The 12235-nt window shown below is 26.3% G+C and overlaps 1 protein-coding gene across 1 annotated transcript; it reads right to left on the bottom strand.

Moving 5' to 3' along the window:
- Positions 1-5241: 5241 nt before the first annotated feature.
- Positions 5242-6978, bottom strand: LOC102602415 (xyloglucan galactosyltransferase KATAMARI1-like). Its single transcript, XM_006357048.1, has one exon. It carries the CDS (start codon positions 6976-6978, stop codon positions 5242-5244), a length of 1737 nt encoding a protein of 578 aa, XP_006357110.1.
- Between the last annotated feature and the right edge of the window lie 5257 nt (positions 6979-12235).

Here is a 12235-nt window from a genome sequence, read left to right as displayed (position 1 = left end):
TAAATAAAATCAATGAATAAACTTATATAATTCTACCATGATTAATAAACCGGTCATATAACGTGTGTGCTTTTCTTTTATGAAGAAAATAAGAATATAATTTTGAGAATTAGATGTTTTAAATATGAAAAAAGATATAATAAGACATTTATAACTATACCTCAAATAACATATCAAATTTTGTATATTCTAATTGCTCTAAACAAATTTATAATAACTTAATAGTAATTATTAAAATTATTTCACCATTTCTAACCACGAATACACTCAAATAGGCATAACACATGGGCGCGAAACTACAACACTGGTACATGATTCTCTGAGGTTTCTATTAATTATATAACTAGGATCAATACATATGAAATATATAATTCTTATAATTTTTATACTGTATTGATATCCACCATGTCTAAAGTGTATTGAATTTTTAAATTGTCGTTATTGAAATAATTTTAAATAATATTTAAATATAAATTAATTTAAAATAATTTGTTTATGATGTGTCGATTTCTAACATATTTTTTTTATCTTTATAAAAATATTGTGCAAATTATGTTGGATTATTAATATTGTTGTTATTATTATTATTATAACTTTACGATCTAAATTTAATATACTTTTTTTTAAATAAAGTGGTTCACATATATCTATTGTTACACAAAATAGTTTAGATAACTGTTTTCGCTTGATGGAAGTGAAAATATCGATTTTTCAGAAACTATTTGTTTTAATTTTTTATTAAAACAAAAACTCATATAGGGATATATGATCCATCTCATAAAGTTCAATAATATATTTGATACTTCTCACAATTGATTTTTTTTTACTTTTTTATTTTAAACGCTTAATTTCAGTCTTAAATATCTTATTTGTGGATTTATTTGCTTATCATTATCTGAATATTTTATTTTTATTTAATTTCTTATTTTGAAAAGGATGAAAAATAAAAAGAAAGAGTGAGATTGGAATAAAAGAGAGAAAAGAAAAAAACTAAAATTATTTTCTTTTGTGATCATATTTGTAATTTTTTTGTAGTTGTGAAAAGATCGACACATCTATGATAGACTTTACAAGAAGATGAGTTTGAGTTAAAATTATTTTGAATTTAATTTTATGAGTAAGTTTATTGTTTAATGTAAATTTTATATTTTATATTCTAAATTTTAAATTTTGTATTCTTTATAGATTTTTTATCAGAAAATTAAGGAAGAAAAAAAAAACTACATATGTATTGGCCTTTGACCATTTCACAATATTTCTAAAAGAAATTAAAAGCCATGTATGTATGGAAGTTAGAGAAATTTAAAATTTAGTCAATTTACTATGTATTGGAAAACTTTCTCATTTATTGAAGCATAATTAATGAATAAATTAATAAGAAAAATATAAATTTGACAAAGAAGGGTATAGTTATCAAAAAAAAAAAATCAGTTTATAGTGTGAACATATATTTGGACCATTATGGTCAAATTATGGCCAAATTTTTTGGCTAAAAAGATTTTTCCATTGTTAGTTAAATGGAGAATTTAAGAAGAATATGAAGAGGCATAACAATCAATAATGATAGGTAATTATTGTCTATTTATTTTTCAGCAAATTTAACCCAAGAAAATAAATGATAAATAGCTACAATCACTTTTTTTTCACATCACAACCAATGATGAGTATCTTTCAAGCATCCTACTTGCTACTACTTTTGAATGCTTGAATTTTGAGTCTTACAATTTGGTAATTGATGGAGTATTATTTATATGATTTTTTTATTATATGTTATTTGTATGATTATGAAAGAGAAGTGATTGATTTTCTTTATTGTTTTTTTTTCTTTTTCTAACATCAGGTGTTTGACAGAATAAAATATCAACTATTGACATTTGGTAAACGTTTTCCTTTTTTTTCTTAGTGATTTCTTGACTATATGTTTAGCCTTACAATTTGATAATTTGTTGAGTATTATTTATATGATTTTTTTAACTATATGTTATTTGGATGATTATGAAATAGAAGTGATTTGTTTTCTTGATTGTTCGTTTTTTCTTCTTCTAACATCAGGTGTTTGACAGAATAAGATATCAACTATTGACATTTGATAAACTGTTTTCTCTTTTTCTTAGTGATTTCTTGACTATATGTATAGTTGCATAATTTTGAAATAGAGGTGATTGATTTTCTTGATTGTTCTTTTTTTTTCTCTATTAACATCAGGTTTGACAAAGTAAGAGAATCGATATTTCGTGAAAGTTTTCCTCTTCTTTTTATTTGTCTTTTCGTCCGTTTTGAGAGTAAAAAATTGTGTTAGAGAAAAAGAATGAAATAAAAATTAAAATAGTCATAAAAGCAAAATCAACTGAAATATTTTTGTCAAATTTATGTTGAAACACAATTTTTGACATTGTCCTTTTGAAAAACAATATTAGTGGCAATTAGAATTTTTAGTTGTGAATTTTATTGTTTTGAAAAATTGCGAATCTAACGAAGACTGAAGTTATTTGTCAAGCGAAATCAATTGAGAGAAGTATGTATTGTTTACCTTATTTTCTTTTCTATTAGTATGTCTTTTTTTTAATTTAAATTATTCAATCATTCATTTCATGTCATTCAATTCTTAATTTATCAATTTCATATATGTTTATGTTTAATTATGAAATATGGTACCAAAAATATTCTTGTAATTAAGATAGTGGTTAATTAGCTGTAAAAATGCAAAAATGATATTAACTGTGATTAACTATAACATTTAATTTGACAAGGTTTGCACAAAAATAAAATATTGCATAATTTAGATAAATAAAAATATATTATTTAGCCTGTTATTTATATGAATTTTTTTTAAATATTTTGTAATCAAATTTATATAAGGATTCATTTTCAATTATATTTTTAATATACGATGCTCTTCATTTTGTTTTGTTTTTTCCTTTCATTTCCTTCATTTTAATAAAAATGTCTAAGGTGAGTTGTCTAATAATTTTTTTGTTGATATTGTTTATTCTATTCATCCCATATTAGTTGTCACATTTCTCTTTTACAAATTCTTTAAGAATCATAAACAAGAAGAATTTCGTTTTTCTGAACAATTAATTTTAAGGGCAAAATGAAAAATAAATTAATTTCAATTTAATTTTGCTAATAAATATTTTGGGACAATCATTTTAATAATGTTGATAACTAATAAAAATAGATAGAGCATTTTTCTTCCTTTTATTTGGTTCTTTCAACATATTTTAAAAACTCAAATAGTACTCTTTAATAAATTTCTTTAAATATATATAGCTTAATTAGAAACACAAAAATTATTACAAATCAAGAAAAAGAAAGGTGTTACTAATTAAGAGTGCATTAACTATTGCAACCATAAATTTTCTATTTATTTTATTTAAATGTTAGAAGTGTTTAAATTTATATTATTCCCATATTTCCTGTCCTCAGTGTTTTCAATAAGTTAATTTGGGCTTAGATGGTGTTTCAAGGAACTCAATTAGACATGTCAAAGATAATTTTTTATGTATTTATAAATGTTTGTCATTTAGTTTTATTCTAGTAGACATTCATCTTATAATTATGTCATTTTCCTAAAATTTAATTGTGAATCAAGTCTTTTATATTTATTTATTTTTGTCCTCCCATTATCTTGGAAAGATTGTGCCTTTCTTTTTAAAATGATGTCCGATAAAAAAAAAAAATACTCATTTCATGTTTGACGTCGTTATATTCATATAACTAAAATGGTTAACAAATAACTAAATAATAAAAACATCAAAGTGTAAAGGTGAAGATTATTATTAAAATAATCGATACTTAAATTATTTATCATTTGATATATGTATGAGTTATTACTAGCAAACAACAAGGTCTTGATCTCAAATTATAATTTATATTAATACAAAATTATATTTTGAAATTTAAAAATAAAATAAAATTTTGAAGTAAAAAGTAAAAAGTTGATCATTATTTTTAAAAAGTCGTTATTGAGGACCGCGTGAAGCGCGGCCAAATTCACTAGTTATACAAGAAAGATAAATCATGCTAAGCAAGTATGTGGGACGAGCAATATTCTAAAGTAATTAAGCAAAATATTAATTTAAGTAAAAAATAAATAAGTTAGTCAGGCCACTATTACTTTAAAAAATAAAGTTAACTAATTAAAGAGTCATTTTCCCTCTTGTTTTCTTGTGTGATGTATCTTTGTTCTAGAGCACTGCTAGTTATGTTTATGTTGCTCGTGGTAGTGCATTTATTTCTTGTTGATTTTTAATGAAAATCAAGCTTTCTTTTTTACAAAAGGTATAAATATATAGTGAAAAACTAACAAATTTTGAACTCTTAATTTTATACTTGCAATGGATTTGGTACTAAGGATTTTAAAGTTTCAACCCATCAAGTTTAAATTCAGAATCTACTTATGATCAAATGTGAAATTTATCGAGTTAACTATTAAAGTGTGAGGTAGCTCATGTCCTCCTCAATTGAATGTGTTGGGTTTGCTCGACAGTGCACACTTGTTGGGCCCATGTAGTTGTTTGTAACATTTGTTTTGTTATCTTGTTAGTTGGCTCCTTGAGACATCTTATATTATTGTTAGAAGACATAATATTAGGACAAGGGAGGATCTATAGGGATACTCTTGGTTTATAGTAACTTGTATAACTAAAAGCATTATCATCTTCATATATATGTTGAAGTATGAAAGTTTGGAATAGGAGAGCACTCATTTCAAAATGGTCTTATAGCTTAGATGCCTTTTCATTTGTTACGGATACGATAATTGAAATTATAGGTGCATCCTTCCCGGTCCTCTTGTACTAGGGAAAGACCTCTCAATGTTCTAAAGCCTAATTAACTTGATATGGATTAAACTGTCTCACAATATCTTAAATTCAACTCATGTACGCTTTAATGAGCGAACAATCCAACCCTTGAAAACATTAATACAACCTCACATGGCCAAACGGGATCGGCATGAGCTCTTAGGAAAGATCAGCCCGTTATCACTAGAGTATTCTTAGAGGACTCAATTTTGACAAATTAAAAACACGACTTGAATATTTGAGAATCATATTTGTCTTTAAAGAGACACGGAGAACTTCCATGTCAACCAAAACCTTATAAAAATCTTTAAAAGAAGGGAAAAAAAACTCTATAGGGTATACAACAGATATGAGATAAAATACATACTTTACATTAAACTAGCAAGCTAGAGACTACATACAACTAACTTGCAAGAATTTAACAAATAGTAATTTAGTACTTCTCTTTGTTGGTTCTCAAAAAGAAATTATCCCACTCATGCTTTTCTAATGTCCCAAAAGTATGATACTTCCAGCTATATTCTTCATCAAACACCATACTTGAATTCTTGCCTTGTCTCATCTCTTTTCTTATTACATCCACTCTTCCAAGAACCCCTTTCACTGCCAAATCAAATGCATCTTTAACTGTCTCCAATCTTGATCTTGGATCTGCATAAACTACATTTGGTATAAGCTTTATCACTTCCTCTCTCATTGCTGCTACTTGTGATTTTGGTATTTTAGATAGTACATTTTCAATGCTCACTTTCTTTTTCCTAACATCATCTTCCGGAATAAGCACCGAGTATTTGGTGTAATCTTTTGGTAAGTGCCATATATATTGGACATACGCGGATCCAGGAGTGAAAAACACTGGGATACAACCAGCCAAAATTGAATCGAAAGTAGACCTCCTAGTGAACGAATCCCCTGAGGGTTGTAAGCAAAAGATTGAACTTTGAAACAACCTCATTACATGTACAGGCTTGGTGCATTTGTTGTGTAAGTCCTTACACTCCAATAGCTTGCATTTTCGCCTCGTGGCTGAGCATTGTTCCATGATTTCACTTCTTATTGAGTCCTCAAGTTGAGGACGTGGAGCACCCGCGAATGAAAACAACACCTTCCTCCTTAACCTCCCCATCCTGTTCTGCCACTGGACTACATCACTGTCACTTGAAGGATGGAAATACGTTGGATATGGAATGGCGACATCATTCCTGTTCCAAGGACTCGATTCGATTGTTAAGATTGTCATGTTCTGTGCCTCAGGTAACAACATTAACTTGTTCCCCCAAGCTGCATCTTCCTCAATACCTCTCCTAAAATCCCAAGTAATTCTACCAGCAATCATGAAATGATCTCTTCCCCACATTGTCTCCCATTCGGGTTTTTCTCTAAGAAATTTCGCGACCTCAATTGCACTTGCATCCCTTATTGATGTGTTGAAATCATCCCATAAGTATCTAGCAACATCGAACCCTGAATAGTATGGCACGAAAACTGCTGATGCTTCAGATGAATCATTCGTTAGACAATCGTACTGTTTCATTCTGTTATGAAACAGGACTTCTAACGAAAATTGATTTGTAGTATACCAACCTTTGTTCGAAAAAATCCTTTGTGGGTTTCCAAGATCAGGACCAAGCCCCATATTCACCAAATATTGACACATATCTTCCCATTTATTCAACAATTTACATTCCTTCAACATAATTTCATTGAACTTACTAGGTATTTCTGCAACATATATATGTCGTCCTGCACATTTTCCTCCCCTGTTATCATCCTTTTTTTCGATTTTTTTCTCAAACTTCTTTTCTTCTTTTGGAGGTTCGATTTTTCTTAAAAAAAGTTCCAATTCTTTCTGGAGTTCCTCCAAATCAGGTACCACCGCATTATCATTTTCATTAGACAACGATTCTTCCTCCTTGGATCGTGTCTCGTTGGTGGCATTATCATCACTTGTAGAATTGAAATTGGAGCTAACATCAACATGAGGTGGAGGCAGAGGAATAGAAGTTGGACGAAAGGATTCAATTGAATTCACTTCGTATTGTGACGTTGTTACAATACCATGTAAAGAAGACCAATCAATTCCATAAAGCAATAAGTACCAAGAAACAAACAAAAAAAAGAAAACAAACCAAAATTTATTGCGAGACCTTGTTGTGAGGGAATTATCCATCTTCTTTACAAATGTTCTTGATCTAATAATCTGTTTTCTATTAAGCATAAAATAAAAGGTGTTTTCTGGCTTTGACCATGATGAAAAATAAAATAATATTTGATAATTTGGCAGATAACAAAGGGCGGTAAGATGCTATAAATATGCTTGTTCTGTTTGGATTGTTCATATGATTAGTTTAATCACTTAGTTTAATCACTGACTCAATTAATTTCGGACCACGTTTAAACATTAATATTTAATCATTTGACATAAAATATAATAAAGTACATATTAAAATTCAGATGTTATAATAATTGTCTCATATACGAGATTTTTAGAAATTTAATTCAGAAAAGTTGTGCATCATAGTAGCCCAATCTGACCACTTTTGAACATCTCTTTAAATTCTATCTTTGTTAGTTTATGAGTTAATAAATTTCACCTTTAAAAGAAATTTGATGAATTTTACGTTTAGTTTTGCAGAAAAAATTTAACCAACTGAATTAACAAGAGTATAATCATTTGTGCAATCTCAATTTTGAAAAGGTATGTATCGAGTATCGAATTAATATATGAAACTTTTGATTGAGATAAACCTTGGACAAACAAACCTATATATATGACGTTAATCATCCTATTAGTCTAATATGATATTAGGCTATATATTAATTTTTTAAGGATCTGCACACAGTTTATGTGCATTAAAATAATACTCTACTATTATTTATTTTTTGTACTTTGATGGGATCTAAATGGTAGTTTGGGCACATTGCACATGGTAAAGTTAAGATAGGCCGGCAAAAACAAATGAATATGAGTGTCCATCTAGTTCTAAATCTAATTTTCTCTAGAGTTAATTAATGGTACTTTAATTGTCGAAAACTAAGGTCTTGCATTTCTAGAGTACTAGCCTACTGGGTACTAATTATTAAATGTAAATCGTAATAACATAGCAAAGACAACCAAAAAAACACTATTTTTATCCTGTGAAATTAGATGTTTAATTTTGACTGAATCGCATTATTAAAATATCTTAGGAGTATTATTTTAACTTATTCAGGTGGAGATGTTTTATGTGATAATTATGATTGTGAATGACTAGCATTTGAAATTATATTTGTCTTACTTTTCATTTACTCTATTATATGTATATTCATGGAATAACAATAAAATAACCTCTATCCTAGTCTTCTCAACTTTAATTTTAATTTTAATTTTTAACTTAAAAGAGTAACAAGTATTTTTCACCTATATTGTTGTAAATAAAGTCAAAACTCGTACCTGTCTGCCAATCTATATATATATATAAAGCTGGATAAAATCACGCTGATGTGGCATGCTTCATTGATCAGTATACTATTTATTTAATTTTTTAGAATTTAGAATTTTTTTCCTCTCATTTTCTGTTCTATAACCTTTTAAAACAATTATTCACTTTCCTTATTATTAGCCTTTATTACATTTAACTCTTCCTTCAAAAAGGAAATATGTAACAGCTAAATACATAATGGTGCAATTAATGTGCATTATCACGCATTTTTCCTATTAAATCATTGCTTCAACCCACGTATTATCATTTTTTTTTTTCGTAATGCTTAATCACTTATAATTAATTAGACAATTCATTCCCCTATTTATGCATTCCTTCTTAGACATTTTCCTTGGGGATTTCATGTAAGTATTTTTTTCATATCTTCTTATACCTTTTTGGGGGGTTTCATGTAGTTTTTTTTTCTTCTCTTTCATCTTCTTCCTTTTATTTTATCCATCCTTGATTTTTATTTTTAATGTATATATGTTAACATCATTTTAAACAGGATAATTACTATGAAGATTTTTTATATGAAGAGCAGAAGAGGTAAGCCAATAGTTGATTTTATCAATTCTTGATTTTATTTTTAACGTATGTATATATGTTACCATCCTTTGAAAAGGATATTACTATGAAGCTTTTGATATAAGCCAAGAGTTTTTTATTTTTATTATTATTTTATCAATATCAATGTTATTTAATTTATAAAAAGATTTTGTTTTAGTTTTAGGAAGTTAAGTTCTAATTCTATTCATTATTCAATATGTCTCTCTCTCCCTAAATCTAAATTTGTATAGTATAATATTAAAGTTAAGTATAGTATAATATTAAAGTGATGTGGTATCTCTTTATGTTCATCAAATTTAATTATCTTTTTTTTATTTGAATCTATCTATATTATTATAATATAAAGGAGGATCTTCATCCTGATGTGGCATGTCTCAATGATCAGAAAATGTATTTATCTATTTTCTTAAGATTTAGACATTTTTCTCTATTTTTTACACAATTGTATTATTAATAATTTTTAATTAATGATCAATTATACCTTTCTATAGATAAAGAATTCCAAATGCTATCATTTTGGCGTTTTTAAATTATACTCATTTCATTTCCTATAATCAATATTTACTTCTCCATAATTAGTGTGCTTAATTATGGAAAAATGGTTACAGAATTTCATTAAAAGCTTAATATAGCCAAGCTGTTGTGGCACCTCTCAAAGACCACCATTTCTATTTATCTTTTTTCTCTTTTTTTAAATTATATTTTTAATTCATTTTTGTACCTAACTACTAATTAAATAGATTAAATGATTTATGACCTCTTAATTCATGATTAAAGAGTCAATAATGAAAGAACATTATTACGAACAAATTTCAAAACGTTTTAACTTGTTTAAAACCTTCACAAAAACATATCAATGTTAAAATTAAGGAAATCGTTACCATTAATAATATAAAAAAAACTCTTCATTTTTATTTTTCAATAAGTTTTTTTAGTTATAACATAATTTTGCATTATTTAATTATAGAAGTTGAAAGGTTTCTGCACCATTAAAATGAGAAGACAACTATATAAACAAAATATATTGACCATCTCAATTTTTTCATGAATCAATATGAACTTTATGCAGTATAAATCTACAAAAGTAGGTAGAATAGAAAGAATGCGTCCAAGAAAAAAGACCATAGAGATTCAAGTTTATTTTGTAATCTCAATGCATGAACATTACTACTACCTTGCGTTCTTGTAGTAATGTTGGATCATCATAACTCTTCCTTGATCACCTTTCAAGATACAAAACATCATTCACGTGATATAAGAAAAGGAAGGCTACTGCTAAGCATTTGAAATTTGACTGACATCCGAGAGTAAAACAAGAAGCAGGAATTGAAATTTTTGTAGAAGTTTTAATCTAAATCTACAATTAGTTTTGATAGGTATATTTTTCAACCCAAACTCTTATATGAATATTGTTGTTTATCTTTTTTTTTTGTCATCTTTTTCTTCTATTTTTTCATTGAAACACTTTGAATTTGTATGACAAAAAAAGTAACAATATTTCAAGAAAGAATTGACATTGAGGGATTTTGCTTAATATTAGGAAGAGACAAAGAAGAAAATATATAAAAGTATTAGCAGGAGAGAAAGAAAAATGAAAACAAATAAAGAGGGATAAGAAAAATAAAGATGTCAAGAAAAAGAAGAAAAAGAAAAGGTTCTATATATATAATATTGTCAAATTAAATTTTAATATACATAGAATGATTCATTTATTTTGTTTCCATATATAAGTCTTAGTATGTTTCATATATATAATATACCAAATTAAATTTAAATACAAAGAATGATTCATGTATTTTGTTCCATATTTAAGTCTTAGTATGTTCCATATATATAATATTGTCAAATTAAAATTTAATATACAGAAAATGATTCATTTATTTTATTCTATATATAAGTTTTAGTATATTCCATATATAGTCTCCTTAATTTATAGAGAATAATAATAAATCTATCTATATATAAAAGGAGAGGAAAAAACGACACGTGTCAGCACCACAATTATTCTTGAATTTTATTATTTTTAGTTATTTTAAATAATAAATTCAAATTCAATAACTTAATTGTCTTTAGTTAATTTAAATAACAAATTCCATTTTAAAACAAAATAACAATTTAAATTTTGATCATAAAGAAAGTCACAATATCTAAAGATCTCATATTATTAATATAATATTTTAATTTGTTAGTTTGCTTTTTTCCTTATTATCATATTATTCAGATTTTTTTGGTTAAAAATATGTATAATTTTTATTTTTTGTAGTGCTTGAATTTTGGATATTAAAGGCAATGATAGCAATGACAATAAATTAGATTTAAAAATGTCATAACAGAAAATTAAATAAAAAGGTAAAACAATTAATTAACAAAAGAAGACGAAGAAGAAGAAGAAGAAGAAAACATTAATTAATAATTAATAATAAAAGAATAGTTAAAGATAATTTAAATAATAAATTCCATTTTAAAACAAAAAAACAAGTTAACGGTTACCATTAAAAAAATTGAAACAACTTATTGTAAAAAAAAGATAAATTAAACGGTGGATTAGTTGAAATGGGGTAGTTTTTTTCCCTTTCTTTGTAACTTTTTTTTTAAAAATTCTATCCATATAATATGTCTTATTATTATTAAAAGAAAGAAAAGACTTCCAATTCAAAAAAAGGAGGAGGATATCACGTCCTTTAAAGAAGAAATCTCAAAATTAGCCAAAAAAATATCTAAATAATTAATTTCAAATTTAAATTTCAAATAATAACTAACCTTATCCCTAAAAAAATCTCAACTTTCTAACCCACACCTTTGAAGAAAATTATTAATCTTAATAACATGATTCACATCTTTTTAAATCAAACTCTTCATAAACGAATCCAAACATCTGTAAAACAAATATTACATTCAAACAAAAAACAAATTACATTCACGTGAGATCATAAAAGAAAATGAGGTAAAGTATAGTAGTGTATTGTGTGTATATGTGTCATTTTTCTTAATTGTTTGATTTGAAATTATGTTGTTATAATTGACGGAGAAGGACCACCATGCTCTCCAATGCAACAAAGAAGAAGAAAAAATCGATGCTAGATAAATGCAAGAATTCTAAAGAATTTCATATCAATGGATCATGTATGTCAATCACTAATTAAATTTGGTTGACGTTCCTTACTTATGTTGTTTTCATATTCTTTTAACGATTTCAATAAGTGTTTTATTTTGTAAGAATAAAATCAAAATATATGAAAATGATGATGAATATATATCATCATAATTATCATATTCTTCGTTCACAAATTACATTTTTGTTAATTTATATGCAAAGTAGTATTCCTTAGCGTGATCATTTTGATTATAAGTATGATCATTTGACAATTGATTATTCTTTAGTTAAATCATTTTGAG

Source organism: Solanum tuberosum, unplaced genomic scaffold (assembly GCF_000226075.1).
Source record: "Solanum tuberosum cultivar DM 1-3 516 R44 unplaced genomic scaffold, SolTub_3.0 scf00240, whole genome shotgun sequence".
Taxonomy (NCBI): Eukaryota; Viridiplantae; Streptophyta; class Magnoliopsida; order Solanales; family Solanaceae; genus Solanum; species Solanum tuberosum.
The sequence above is the reverse complement of the archived record's forward strand: the minus strand, read 5'-3'. Positions and strand labels throughout refer to the sequence as shown.